The following is a 16,024-nucleotide window of genomic DNA, read 5'->3' on the forward strand; positions in this document are numbered from 1 at the left end:
ATAGACAACGGAATCAACAAAGTTGGTATGGTAGGCAGTCAATTGAATAAATTCATATGGAATAGGAGAGAAATTAGTCGGAACACTAAATTAGCTGTATACAAGACTGTTGAAACCAGTTTTAACTTATGGATCTGAGAGTTGGGTCAGAAGTAAAACACTTGACCAAAGACTAGCGACCGCAGATATGACAGTGCTGAGAGAGATTAGAGGCGTGAACAGATGGCATCAATGGCAATATCATAATAAAAATGAGGATATTAGGAAAGAACTTGACAATGTCAGCAAACACGAATACGTTAACAGAGCTAATCTCAGGTGGTATGGTCACTTAAACAGAATGGGAGTGGAAAGATTTGCAAAACAAGTATTTTCTGCCAGGTTGGCAGGAAAAAGACCCAGAGGAAGACCAAGATATAGGTGGATTGATACAGTAAGGTGCCTTAGACAATGGAAATATAAGATCTGATAATGTTGGAGTCTTGACAAGTAACAGACTGATTTGGAAAAAAATTGTAGATAGGAAGTTAGTAATGATGTAAATTTTTCATGTAGTACTATAATATCCTGTACATCTCTCGATGGTACATGTCAGGAATTTGATGATGATGATGAAGGTGATATGATAGAATTTGCAGTATGTAGAGCAACTCTACTGTGATGTCTTGACTCCATTTAGGAGAAGTGAAGTAAAAAAATACATCATGTAATATGCAGTGACGTAGCTGAATGGGGAGGGGGCAGCACTTTGAATCTTACTGTATACATCTTTTTGACTTTTTGTAATATTTTTGGTGTGTATTGAGAGGGGTGGCAAAAGCTGTGGCACTGCCACTGGTAATACATACATGTAAAGAGAATGCTAAACTCAGCACTGCGAGTTGTCAGCCAAATGGTAGTTTCAGTGGTATGCTTTCTAAATGTTCACACGTGTTCATTTAAATTTTGACAGAATGACTCATTCTAAGACCACAGCTAGTTTCTTCTCTAGTTTACAAAAGCATAATAAAAACGCATTTTCTTTTATTTTTAACATTTATTTTATGTAACCAACCGGGATATCACTAAACAAAATAAAATAAACATGGCAAATATAACAGTGTGGGATGCTTCATATAAAAGTTTTGGTGTAAAAACCGACCAAATAAATAAATGATATTTTTGAATGTATAACATTAGCATATAATATGCTACAGTTAAGGACCTGCAGCTAAATAAAATGGATGACATGTGCGTAACAGTACTAATATATCGTTCTTTAACACAAACATCACATGTCCTTACTTCAAAATTGCGTAATGTGCGGTAAAACAGCATAAACAGCCAGTAAAGTGGACCAGAATACGTATTGCACACCATTAGGAAGCAAACGATTGCTGGATTATAATAAGTAAGTCCAGTATAACCAGCAGAGATATCCAATGTTGAAAGACTATTAGAATTACCCTGAAGAAAGAAAGAACTCATTGCCATTACTATGTATGCCAATGTTGGAATGGCAACTCCTTCTGGTGTTTTCCACAGAAAAATACTCAGTAAATTTTCCTGGAGTATAATTCCCAAAAGTACTGGCATGTTATGTGGACGATGAAGTAACATTATGAGTAGCACCCAACTCTGGATCAAAGAACATACAAAGTTTTTGACTTCTATTAACTTTGCACGTGGCAGAGAATCCTTTTTGAATGTTAACATTTTGAAAACACACCGACTTAAGCCAATAAGGATAATAAAAACAACATGAATATACACAAGTCCAGATGAAGTTCTTCTCTCTAATTTCAATCCATTCCAAGGCAAAATCAAAGTGTTATTGTAAGATTTATAAATATACACACACAACATTCCAGATAACATCAAAGCAGTTTGAATCCATGCTGCATTGAACGTGATAATACGAACAACAGATATTTGAGAGATAACCATAAGGACACTAAGGGTAAGTTTATGACTAGAACTAGTTAACCAGTCTCCGATATCTGGCAGATGAGCCCATTTATCTCCTGTTCGGTTCCAGAATCGCAAGATTCTTGCTGTTATCAGAATAACTAGAGATAATGTGGTGCTCTTAGTAATGTGTTCATTATCACTTTCAGTACATCTACATACATTTCCAACAGCTTTAGTCTGTTCTGAAGGAATACTTTCCGTTCTATTATGAAGAAGAGTTTCTTTTAATTTGCTACGAGTCCTGTTGCAGAAATAATAGTGCTGGATTTCATCATTACCCTGTTCATCAAGACCATATTCTGAACTGTTTGTTAAACTTTTTATAAAAATTAACAAGAGAAAGGTTGTTGCAACAAAATACCATGTCTGATGTTCTTCTTCTATAAAACTTGAAGATGAAAAACTTACTATGTGTAAACCTGCACAAAACATTAGGAACAGCTGATCTCTAGATAAGGTCAATTCTTTAAGCACTGCTTTAGAAGTTGTGTGATAAATTATAATCAAAGTCTTTAGGCACATCAATGTTGAAACACTACTAAACGTAACAGAGAACACCAGCATTACTGGAGATATATGCAAGACACCTCTAATGACGCTATAACAACAACAAATATGAACAAATGCAATCACTGCAACATATAAAATATCCTTTGGTTGTAAAAAAAATGCAAAATTTTCTAAAATTTTAGGAAAAAATAATGCAGTTGTGCAAAATGCAACTTGCCAAGTTATCAAAATTCCTATAATCAAGGCATATATATCATAATTGGTGGTACCAGCTGTTAATTTTCTGCTTACAACAGAAAGAACTTCTTTATATAATTTTAACACTTTTGCAGCCATCGCAGAGCTTTCTTTTGATAACGGACTAGCAATATGTACATGTTGTTTCAGCCATGTTTGATGTAACTGAATAGCTTCTTCCAACATGGGAGGACAGGATTGATCTGCCCTGTTAGAGATATTTAAAACTTGCAAAGTATTGTAATACAAAGCATACATTTGCTGGCGTAATGATATATTTGCTGCATCCAACACACTAGAAATAACAGAACCAAAGTTATTTTGAGGTATAGGTAATCCTAAAAGTGTTGCTAAGGTGGGTGCTAGATCAATCTGCAATACTTGTAAATCTGACTTATGTGCAGGCATCTTCCACTTGTCTGTAGTAATAAATATAAGTGGGGTTGTGAGTTCTGCTTCCGATACACCACCATGATTTCCGCTTTGTGTCATTCCATGATCTCCACATATAATAATTAGATCAGGAAGTTGGGTGGATAGTGTGCTTTGTACAAGCTTTGTATGAATAAACTTGATTACACTGTCCATTTCTTGAAGTTTAGGTCCCAGAAGATGGCTACTGGGTCCTGCCAAGTGACCAATGTGATCGACTCCTAAGTAATGCAAAATCATTATATCCCAGTCTAATGAATTGAGGTTAGCTGATAAATGTTTGGTGACATTCCTATCAACTTCTGTGTAATCTGACACAAAAAAAGATGATGTTCCATCTTGACGGAGAAAAATATCAGGAAAGAGCCGAAGCCAAGTGTCATCTCCAAAAAAAATAATTTTTTTTTGTTTGCGATGGAACTGATATATAATACTGTCTTCCTTCAGTGATGTTGCTTGCAAATTTAACACTACATCCACAAAATTTGGTACAGATCCAGTTACTAAGGTTTTGATTCTAGGAAGTGTAACTGTTGGAGCAAATGCCTTATTTACAAATTGAATTGCCTGTTCACTATCAACTAAACTCTTTACATAAGGCATTGTTACTGCAGCAAACTGCTGTGTATTGGAAATAAATGACTCCATTCCCGGAATAAAATCCACTCTTAAAGCATCAATTACAATCAATACAACTCTTTTAAAAGATGGATTATATATTTCTTTAAGGTCCACTACATTTCTCACTGGGCGATTCATGTTACAGCGATAGCTTGCATTTGGAAAAGGTTCTGCAGGCAAATTGTTATATACTGCATAACCAGGAATTACACTCTTCATGGGTAAAAAGCCCCAAATGAATATGCTGATACCAATTAAATGAATACATAACAAGAAGCCCAAGAAGGACTGCCTCTTATAATCATATTTTAACGACTGCGCTTTTGGCTTGAGTTGTTCCAAATAACGCAAAAAGTTCGATTCATAAAAGGAAGTAAACATAATACTATTTGCTTGTGATGCGACTGCCAAATTAGAAGGGAATTTCAGTATTAAAATACTCTCGAAACAATATCCATTAAAATATTTCACTCACTATAAACAGCTGTGCAGCTAACGAAAAACACTTATCTTCACAAAAACGCTTTACAACACTGTACACAGCAGAGGTATTGTATGTTGATGTTATTCATACAATTTCAAGCTAAAAACTTGCATTTTATGCGCGCACGTTTTCGAAATACTGTATGTGTAAATACTGGAAATTGTAGCTTTACACACAAAACAGTTTCACAGATTACTAACTTTGCATCAGAGTGAGGGCGCTTTTAATTGTCTAGCGCAAAGTATTAGCAGTCAGGCACGTGGAAATCGCGTTTGGAACGCCCAATTTGTTTGCTTATATATATGTATATATATTTTATAATTTCATAAAACGAATATAATTACGTTAGTCATTATCATATGAGATAATAATGTGAATAGCAAATAAACATGACTTCCATAATTACTGAAGAAAAAGCACAAGATTCACCTGGCATTGCTAAGATAAAAGCCGAGTAAGTAAATTTAAACTGTGCAGTTACTAACTACTATAGGATAGATCAGTATTGTCAAATTCATTATCACTGACATATATTCAAATAGCCAGTGTAAAGGACTATGAAAATATAATGTTGATAACCACGAAAACTAGGCATTTCTAATGTTTCAAACTTTCGTGGCATAAGTGTAAATGAAGTTGCAGTAAGGGAAACTTATAAGAATGAAAGTTAATATGTCATGAAGGTATAAGTAATAATAAAAATGATCACATTTCAGTTATGTTAATCAGCAAATAAGTAGATTGGAAGAAAGGAACAACGCAGGCATTTGTTTATTATTATTTTTACAATGGTCCCAAGCACGAACAATTATTCAATAGTAACATAACACTATACATAGACTGAAGATTATGAAGGACCTTATTAACATTAGATTTGAAAATCTACAGTTTGTATGTTTCAGGAAATACATATGATAGAAATTAAATTTTTTCAAGAAATTATATTCTTGTTTCATCAGTTTACCCAAATGTAAACAAACAGAGTTTGGGAGTCATGAAGATACTTCATGTGCAAACTTTATTTTCTTACAGTTGGATAAAGAATTAAAGACGAATATAATTTCTTGGCAACTTTAATTTGATTTTTAGCCAAGTGAAAAACTTTCTACATATGATAAGGAAGTTGCTCCAAAGGACAGTAAAGAGATAATTAACTAAGACGAAGAAAACCTGGGTTTTTTTTGGGGGGGGGATGAGTAAGTGGTGGAGAGCATTCAGCAGTGAGCGATCAGTATGGTGAGTGGTCTGTGAAACTTTTCCTATGAGGATAGATTGAGGGTGTGTGGACTGCAGAAGTTGGTAGATAGGTAAAAAAAGAGGGAGTATGATAGAAACATTTAACTTACTTAAAGGGTTTTATAGGATTGATGTAGGGAAATTGTTTCAACAACACATGGCTGGGGGGGGGGGCAGAACAAGAGGTTATCCTTGGAAGTTGATTAAAAGTGTGGGTAGTAGAGGCATGAGGACTTGATGTTTCACTTGGAGAGTTGTGAATGAACGAAATGAGTTGCCAGAGTCAGTTGTTAACACTTTGTCAATGGATTCAAGGAGAGGTATGGTAGATTGTGTGGATATTTTGGGTCTCCCATTATGAGTTTTGGACTCCATGGAGGTGCCCATATAATAATAATAATAATTTGTTCTGTAAGTGCAAAGTTGAACTGTGAATATTTGGTGGCTAGTCATCACACATATCTCAATGGATTAAGATGAAATCAGGAGAATTAGTGGTGTTAATCCTAAAGAAGAAGAAGGATGTTCAGTTTCTGTTGGAGTCAACAGAAACTCCATGAAGTATGAAAGAGAATGAAGTGAATCAGTGTCAAGCAGGTCTGTCACTGATTCACTTCATTCTCTTCACTTCATTCACAAGCAGGTCTGTCACATGTGCACTCTTCTTCACCAAGTCAAGAATTTTTTTTAGAAAACTCAGTTGCACTACGTCTGATGTGGTAACAGTATTTCAAAGTTAGACTAGTTTGTATATATATTACTATGACAACACATATTGGGGCAATGAAATCGCAAAATAGGAGAGGTTAAAAGAAGGAGATTCAAGATGTTGCATCATCTAGCAAAGTGTATTAGACTGCACACATGCACATATTCTGCTCATGGATGAAGGAATCATGCAGCATGTAGTTTTGGACATTTATGGTGGACTGTGGTTGTAGCAGTAATTTAGAGGTAATTCAAAAATGGTAGATTAGTTTGGGTTTGTAGGTGATGGTGCACATAATTTAAGTTGGTGCTTTTGCTGTGAATTTTGGTAAAGTAGATATGCAGAGATTTATTTATTATTTATTTGTAAGGTATTGAATTTTTAAAATTTTTTGAGACTTGTTTTTTAATTTTAATCATCATCATTAAATTCCTGACATTTACCCTCAAAGGGTGTACAGGATATGATAATATTACATGAAAAATTTACATCATTACTAACTTCCTATCTACAATTTTCCTCCAAATCAATCTACTACGTGTTAAGGCTTCAGTTTTAATCTTGTTCACAATATATATTATGTTGCTCCCACCTATGAAAGGTTATTTGCAAACCTTTAGTACAATAGGCAGGCTAGGCATTTTTTTCCCTATTTTTATCAATTTTATATATATATATATTATTATTATTATTATTATTATTATTCCGGGCGACTCCAAGGAGTCGACAGACTCATCGAGGGAGGCCCTAACATCATGTCAAGAACGACTATTCGTCATTCACACAGTATCTATCATACCCTGCCTTGAACTCATTCACGGTCGTAGCACCCACAACAGACTCTTGCAGCTTATTCCACTCATTCACCACTCTCCAAGTAAAAAAACCTAGCTCTAACACCCTTGTTAACCACATTTTTGCCCAGCTTCCATGCATGGCCCCTAGTCTTCCCTCCACCAGTCCTATTTTCAAAAATATCTTCTGGATTAATCTTATAGAAACCCTTCAGTAATTTGAATGTCTCAGTCATATCACCCTTTTTCGCCTATCGACCAATTTTTGCAACCCACAAATCTTCAACCTATTCTCATAAAGTTCATTCCACAGACCTGTTATCATCTTGGTCACTCATCTCTGGATCCTCTCTCCACTTCCTCCCTATCGCGAAGAAACCCTGGTGCCCATAACTGAGCAGAGTAGTCCAAATGGGGTCTTATCAAGGCTCGATACAGAGGAACAATAACTTGTTTGTCTCTGCATGTTAAAGTATTTTTTAGAAGCCAAGTGATTTGATGAGCTGATTTAGCCACTTTTGCAATGTGCCCCCCCCCCCCCCCCAAACTACAATTCCCTATCCACCAACACTCCCAAATCCCTGGCCTCATCAATCTCCTGGAGTACAGTTCCACCAATGTGGTATATTGCTGATAATCTTTACACCCCAGAATGCATAACCTTACTCTCTACCACATTAAACTGTCATCCATTCTTCTTAGCCCAGTCTGCCAATCTATCCAAATCATCCTGCAAAATTTTGACATCATGTTCATTCATTATTGCTCTACCCAACTTTGCATCATCAGCAAACAAGTGAACACTTCCTCTCAGATCCTTTCCTATATATCATTGATGAACAAATTGAAAAGTAGTGGTCCAAGAACAGAGCCCTGCACCACACCACTAGTCACAAGCCATCTTTTGGACTCAACTCCTGAATAAACCACTCTCTGGTATCTCTCCATCAACCACCCTCCTGTCCATCTCACCAACCCTATATCCATCCCCATCTGCTCCAGTTTACTGATTAGGGTTCCATGTGGTATCCTGTCAGAGGCCTTGGCAAGGTCCAGTAGAATCACTGTAAACCCATTATCCTTATCCAGTTCAGCCATCACTGTGTTATAAAACGTGAGCAAGTTACTGAGGCATGATCTACCCTTCACAAAACCATGTTGTCCCCCATACAATATCCCATTTTCATCTATCCAATCCTGTATTCTTTTCTTGACTAATTTCTCTAAGACCTTGACAACGATTCCTGATATGCTAATTGGTCGGTAATTTACAACAGCAGTCTTGGAACCACCTTTATGCAGTGGAACTATTTTCCCCTCTTTCCATCCCCTCGAGACTAACCTAGACCCGAGACTCAAATTAAACAAAATTGTCAAGTGTACTGACAATTCTTTAGCCACTTCTCAGAAGATTGGTCACTCATATGGGTGACCACATTCAGTCTTAATCTATAATATGGACCATTGACATACTGCTACTTAAGTCTTCTTCCCGACATAAACTACAGTTACTATGTAGATAACAGCAGAATTATATGTTGACTGATTTGGAAATCTCATAATTACATTGCCATCAGGTTTGGTTCCTTACATTATTTGTAAAGTCGGCCTGCAGAGCTATTTTACTGCTGTACCTGTAGAAAGTTTATTCACTTGGTTACAAAGTAAATTATACTTGCCTAGCAATTATTTCTTGTTTGATCCTGTATCCAAATCTAAGCAAACAAAGTTTTGAATGTGAAATATCTTCATGACTACTTGTATGTAGAGGTTGATTACTTCACATCAGTTGCCTTAGCATTTTATGATGTAAATAAACTACACATCCTTTCTGAAGTTCATAATGCTATTCATTAAGGAAGGGTCAATACCTAGAATGGTTTCAAACTTTGCTGAGATCTCATCAGTGGAAGCCGGACCAGGAAGAAACTAAGGTTGAATTAATTCAGAAGTCATATATTTCTCAAATACATATAGTAAAAAGGTGTGCTTTATATTAAAATGCTTTAGATCAGAGATTATTATTATTATTATTACTACTACTACTACTACTACTACTACGGGCTACTCCAGGGGGTCCTTAGACTCATCGAGGGAGGCCCTAAACATCATGTTCACATAACTGTTCAACATTCTCACAGTATCTATCATACCTTGCCTTGAACTCACTCACTGTCATGGCACCCACAACAGACTCTGGCAGCTTATTCCACTCATTTACCACTCTAAAAGTAAAGAACCCAGCTCTAACACCCCTGCTAACCACGCTCTTGCCCAGCTTCCATGGGTGTCCCCTAGTTCTCCCACCACCAGTCCTGATCTCAAAAATATCCTCTAAATTAATCCTATAGAATCCTTTTAGCAATTTGAATGTCTCAATCATATCTCCCCTTTTCTGCCTATCAACTAGTTTCTGCAACCCACAAATCTTCAACCTGTTCTCATATGGCTCATTCCATAGACCTGCTATCATCTTAGTCACTCGCCTCTGGATCCTCTCCACCTCCTCCCCATCAAGAAGGAACCGAGGTGACCAAATCTGGGCACAGTAGTTGAGATGAGGTCTTATCAGGGCTCGGTACAGAGGTACAATAACCTGCTTGTCTCTGCTCATCAAGGTATTTTTCAACAACCAAGTGAGTTGATGAGCTGATTTAGCTACTTTCGCAATGTGCCCCCTAAACTTCATCTCCCTATCCACCAACACTCCCAAGTCCCTGGCCTCATCAATCTCTTGGAGTACAGTTCCACCAATGTGGTATACTGCTGCTAATCTTTTCACTCCGAAATGCATAACCTTACATTTTGTCGCATTAAATTGACATCCATTCTCCTTAGTCCAGAACTCCAATCGATCTAAGTCATCTTGCAAGACTTTGACATCTTCTGCATTCACTATCTCCCTACCCAACTTTGCATCATCAGCGAACAAATGAACTGTCCCACTTAGACTCCTCCCTATATCGTTAATGAACAGATTAAACAGCAGTGGTCCAAGAACAGAACCCTGTGGCACACCACTAGTCACAGGCCGTCCTTTGGACTCTACTCCTGAATAAACTACTCTTTGATATCTCTCCATCAACCACCCAGCTATCCATCTCACCAACCCTATATCCATTCCCATATGTTGTAGTTTACGGATTAGAATTCCATGTGGTATCCTGTCAAATGCCTTTGCCAGGTCCAGCAGTATCACTGTAAACCCATTTCCCTTATCCAGTTCAGCCGTCACCTTGTTATAAAACTTGAGCAAGTTACTGAGGCATGATCTACCCTTCACAAAGCCGTGCTGTCCTCTGTACAGTATCTCATTTTCATCAATTTATTCCTGTATTTTTCCCTTGACTACTTTCTCCAAGACCTTGACAACGACTCCTGATAGGCTGATCGGTCGGTAATTTGCAACAATAGTCTTGGATCCTCCTTTATGCAGTGAAACTATTTTCCCCTCTTTCCACGCCTTCGGGACTAAGCCAGACCCGAGACTCAGATTAAACAACATGGTCAAGGGCACTGATAATTCCTTAGCCGCTTCATGCAAGACCCGTGCCGGTATACCATCCAATCCCACAGATGTATTCACATTAAGGTTCTGTAATAGACTATTCACCTACACTTCATTCATCACAATTCCCGTATAAACTAATGGTTCCTTCATTTTTTCAACGTCACCACTTGGATGATATACTTTTGCAAAGTGCACGCTCAGTAACTCCACTATATCTACTGGTTCAATGAACTCTTTACCATCGTCATTCCTTAAAATCGTTTTGCCATGTACAGTTTTTTTCCTTGCTTGCAGCATATTGAAAGAACTGTTTGGGATTCTCTTTTGCTTGCATAGCTAGTTTCCTTTCATAATCGGCTTTTGCTGTTTTTACCACACTCGTTACCCTTCTGGCCTGCACTTTATACCATTCGTGTGCCTGCAGGTCACCCCTTTCTTTAAATACCCTCCATAGTTTCTTTTTTTGCAGCTCAAGCTTAATGGTGTTATTCATCCATTTAACCCCTACTTGTTTCACTATTCGGACCTTAGGTATACAATCAGCCATAACCTCCTGTAAATGCTCTTTGACCACTTCCCATGCTCTATCGACGTTCAGCCCTTGCAGTTGTACATGCCATGGCACTAATCCAAGCAATCTCCTAAAGGTGTGCAATTTGTGATTAAGACAGGGTATATGTGAAATTACCATGCTGGCAAGTATGACAAGCTTAGGAGATTGCTTGGATTAGTGCCATGGCATGTACAACTGCAAGGGCTGAACGTTGATAGAGCATGGTCATATTCATTACAGTCAAATTTTGAGATGCAATTACCAGGTCAAGCACTCTCACACCCCTAGTATTTTCAATTACATGCTGTTTCAGATAGTTATCCCCTAATAATTGAATAAAATCCATTTCCTTCCTCACATGTCCTCCCCTCCTTCCAATCATTGTTACCATAGTTGAAATCCCCCATAATAATTACCATCCTTCCACTCATTTCATCAATTTGTTTATGCATACCATCTCCACCATCTATTCCATCATCTGGTCTATAGCAGCACCCAACTGTATATTTTATTCTGCCAGTGTCAATCTCACACCAAATAGCCTCAAATGAGCTCCTTTCACTATCCTGCAATACTTCAATTCTCCTTGGCTGCAGTTCATCAGCTGTCATCAGTAACACCCCTCCCTCAATTTTATTCTCTCTGTCCCTCCTAAACATACTATAACCTACACATTCTATCCCACTAACTATATCATCTTCCGTCAGCCATGTTTCACTAATGCCAATAACCTGTGGCCAGGAAGAGCCAATCAAGGCCAAAAATTCTTCCTTCTTGTTCCTAATACTCCTGGCATTAGTATACATGAATTGCAGTGAACCCTTTGTCCCACCCCTATCTTGATGCGTTATTCTAAATGTCCCATTCCCATTTTTTGTCCTTAGTGCTGGCTCAGGTACATTATATACATTTTTACACTCAACTATCTCACTGATGTCTGGATATCCCCCCCCCCTCCTTGGTAGTTCTAGTTTCCCTGGTTCTGCACATCCATTTTCACTTCATTCAGCAACACTTTTTCCAGTCTCCGCACACCAAGTCCATTCAAATGCAGGACATCCATCTTGTATAAGTCCTTTCGCCCATCAAACTCATTCCACACGTCCACGAATTCCACACCACACCGTCCGCATAACCTGCACATGATGTCATTTGCGATTATGGCCCTCCTTCTAAACTCCTCTCTGTCATACCGCGGTAACAGACTCACCATTCTAACTCTGTCACTCTTTTCTTTCGCTACCTTTAACAATACTTTCAAGTCCTCTCTCATAAAAAATTTATCACCTTTCAATTCATTCGTACCTGCCACAATTATTAATTCTTTCACCCTCTGTTTTTGCACTCTAATACTCTCACTTACATCCTTAAATTTCACACCCGGTAAGTACGATTTAGTTACACTCCCATCTATTACTCCTCTTAATAACGAGTCACCATACAACACTCTTTCCTTCATTTCGGAAACTCTCCCACGCTGTTTATTTACGTTAGCCGAATCATTCTTGAAAGAGTTTTGCAAGTGCTCTAATTGCCGCTGCGCATTTTGTATCACTGCGCGCAACCTAGCGATCTCACTTCCTACAAATAATTCCTCATTTTTTTTACCATTCAAACCATTTTCTCTTTCTGTATAATTGCTCTCACTCTTTCTTAGATCGCCGCTCACATTGCCATCTAGTACACCGCAAATCCCTATCATGCCACTATTTTCACTCACATTCTGGCTTTCTTCAACCATTACTGTCTCACAACCTGACACATACTTCGACTCCTCACTTTGCATACACTTTCTACCACCAACCATCAGCCATATATACTGTACAGAGGACAACATGGCTTTGTGAAGGGTAGATCATGCCTCAGTAACTTGCTCAAGTTTTATAACAAGGTGACGGCTGAACTGGATAAGGGAAATGGGTTTACAGTGATACTGCTGGACCTGGCAAAGGTGTTTGACAGGATACAGCTGATGGTACCATTAAAGATAATGGTAGAAAGTTTTTCCTGAGAAATATATGACTTCTGCATTCATTTACAATTCTTCTGTCACTCACCAGTCTAATTCTAAACATTTCAGTCTGTAACAACACCCCACTAAATATCTGAAATTCAATACACACAGAGTGGCCACAACTATTCTTTTTGAAAAATGCTAACCATTATATTCTATTCCCATGAGTACATCCTCCATTAATCACATCTCACTAACACCAATGATTTTCATTCTGATCAACTGGATCTCATCCTCCTCTCCTAGTTTTCATTTCCCTGATGAGAGGAGGATGAGTGTGTATAGGCACCCTCATCTTCCTCTCATCAACAATCTATGCAGTTCATGCTGCTCTCACTAAGTGCAGACTATCTGCAGCAAACAACTTTTTCCTACCTTCTAATTTATCTCATACATCTACATACTCATGTCCTCTCCTCCTGCACATTCTAGCTGTCATGTTATTCATAATCATTGCTATTCCCCTAGCTCCCTATTATCACATCTTGGTAACACAATTTTCCCTCTCATACTCTTCTGTTTCATTGTCCTCTAGCAACACTTTCAAATTCCATGCAACCTCATTCACACTTCCTCGCAAATCATTTGTTCCTACCAATACCATCAGCTCTTCTGCACTTACCGTCTTCCCCGCAGATCTCAGTCACTCTTTTTATCATTGCTCCTCTCAGACACATTTTTGCATCTGTTCCATTTTCACATCTGTCACCACAGAGTCCCCATTCAGCACTACGCTACTTTCCACTATTCCACTGCAGTCATTCATTCGTCTTCCTTCTTACACCTGCAACCACCTATCTCTTCTATCAATGTACCATGTCACTTTGCACATTCCTCAACCTTAGAATTCTTTTCATTTTTGAAATTATGGATTTCACAACCACGTTAAAGCTAACTCTTTTTATTAATCCGACTTTTCGATCTTTCATATCAAGATCATCATCTGGAGCATACACAAATATTCAAGACAAGCTGAGTTACATTACAAACCGTAAGCTAGAAAAACAATGATTTAATCACATGTTATTCTACTGGCATGACCTCTAATGAAAAAAATATATATATTATTTATAAATTACATCAAGCTAGATTTAATTTAAGATAATGTGAATAAACATTTTTTCTTATAGATAGTTTTCTTTCAGTAACAATGATGTCCTATTTTTAGCATTATAATTGTTATTTTTGATTTAGGATCCTGGATTAACTACAGTTCTGTTTATAGTTGTTCTTAGAGAGGAAGGTTCCGTGGGTCGAATATATGCCTTCCATATGTATGGGATTTTTAGACCTTCATTATTGTTCAGATCGGGGTGGTTGATAATAATCTCACAGGCTTCCTTAAATTTGTGTTCATACCATGTTTTGGTGTGATGTAGACAACTAGTGATTTTCCAGTCAATTCTATGTAAGGTGTTCAGAGCATTATCAGAAAGGCCAGCTTCACCATAATTATTATATTTAATGTGTCGTTTATGTTCTTTTTGTCTGATAGGAATTGTGCATCCTGTTTCTCCTATATATGGTATGTTACAGGTGCAATGAATACGGTATACTCCAGGGTGAGCCAGCAGGAGGGGGGGGGGTCTTTGGATGAGTTGAGTAAGCTTTTTAATTTTGCAGGGGGTTTAAAGGTGACTTTGAGGTTGTATATTTGTAGTACTCTGTTTATTTTGTCCGATGTCCCTTTAATGTAGGGAATGGTTATAGTTTTGTTGTAGTCTGGTTTGTCTTTGTTTTTTTATTGAGGTCTTGTAGAGAATTTTGTTAATAGTGTTTTGGCTGTACCCATTTTTTTGGAAAGTATTGCTGATCTCTTTAAATTCGTCTTTCAGTGCCTGTTCACCGGAGCAGATTTTCAGAGCCCTGTTTTTTAGAGTATCGATGACACCGAGTTTTTGTGTTGGGTGGTGGTAGCAGTTTTGGCCAGTATGTGTTGGTTTTTGGTAAACTGTGAAGGAAAGATTGCCAGAAGGAAGACGTGTGACAAGTGTATCTAGAAACGGAAGTGTGTTCTGTTTTTCAATCTCATTTGTGAACTGTATGTGTTTGTGTTGTTTGTTTAGGTGGCTAAGGAATGTGTCTAGTGTCTGGCGACCATGGAACCAGATCGCGAAAACATCGTCACCGTATCTAAGCCAGACATGGATTACAAAGAAAGGATTAGTATTCTTTTCTAATATCCTCATCGTTCCTATTTTTCATACTGGCTTCTTTACCATTCTACTTTCATTCTTCTACTGTGTCTTTCATATCTTCTATCTAACCTGCTCTCTGCTGCGTCATTCACCATATTTGTACCACATCTGCTATTTCTTTCACTACACTTGATCATGTTTGTTATTCACGTTACCATCAATTGCCTCTTCACCAGATCACTCACCCATGTTTTCATAACTTTCTTTCCATTCATTTGCTCCTCTTTCACACACACACATTGTCTCTGTTTGCTATCAGATGATCCTTCATTCTTATTGAATTCTTGCTGCTTTCACCCTCAGTCATATCACCTCTGTATTCAAGTCGCACTTTGCACATACTCTTCTTCCATCCTCCTTGAAAATTCATAACTTATCTCCATAATTGAACAAGTACACTTAGCAACCTTACGCTTCACAAATTGACTAAAATCAAAATTTAATTCATTTATTTATTTATTCGTATGGAGTTTCCTCCGTTTTTCTCCATTGTCCATATTGGGGCGAGTTGAGCCCCCTCATGGGGAGTTAAGTATTTATGGCTGTAGATCCGTGTGTATTCATGGGGCCAGTTTGCCTGCTTGCGGGATGAAAAACACCAGATAAACTGGTGGAAAAAACCCTACTGCCCGTGCCCAAGACCGGCTAACTTGGCTATGCCTGAGGAAGATCCTCGAATTCCTCACGTCTTTGATGGGAATCGAACCTGGGACACTCCTTCCCCAGTCATATGGTTGCGAGGTGCACAGCCACTAGGCTAACCGTGTGGATATTT

The 16,024-nt window shown here is 37.9% G+C and overlaps 2 protein-coding genes across 3 annotated transcripts in view; one reads left to right on the forward strand and one right to left on the reverse strand.

The window, feature by feature from the left end:
- Positions 1-1,041: 1,041 nt before the first annotated feature.
- On the reverse strand, positions 1,042-4,307 carry PIG-G (phosphatidylinositol glycan anchor biosynthesis class G). Its single transcript, XM_090403175.1, has one exon. The coding sequence runs from the start codon at positions 4,129-4,131 to the stop codon at positions 1,042-1,044; it is 3,090 nt and encodes a 1,029-aa protein (XP_090259301.1). The 5' UTR covers positions 4,132-4,307.
- A 182-nt stretch (positions 4,308-4,489) lies between these two features.
- Positions 4,490-16,024, forward strand: part of Dus3 (Dihydrouridine synthase 3) — a 149,603-nt gene continuing 138,068 nt past the window's right edge. For both annotated transcript variants that reach the window (XM_090402404.1, XM_090402405.1), the window contains exon 1: positions 4,490-4,688. In XM_090402404.1, the coding sequence (XP_090258530.1) occupies positions 4,624-4,688 (65 nt within the window). In that variant the 5' untranslated portion in view covers positions 4,490-4,623. The remainder of the gene's footprint in view (positions 4,689-16,024) is intronic.

This window comes from Typopeltis vanoorti, chromosome 13, assembly GCF_054136105.1.
Source record: "Typopeltis vanoorti isolate ZY-2024b chromosome 13, IOZ_Tvanoo_1.0, whole genome shotgun sequence".
Taxonomy (NCBI): domain Eukaryota; kingdom Metazoa; phylum Arthropoda; class Arachnida; order Uropygi; family Thelyphonidae; genus Typopeltis; species Typopeltis vanoorti.

Excerpts from the sequence above, each read along its gene's own strand:
- PIG-G (XM_090403175.1), bottom strand. The coding sequence starts at position 4,131 with ATGTTTACTTCCTTTTATGAATCGAACTTTTTGCGTTATTTGGAACAA.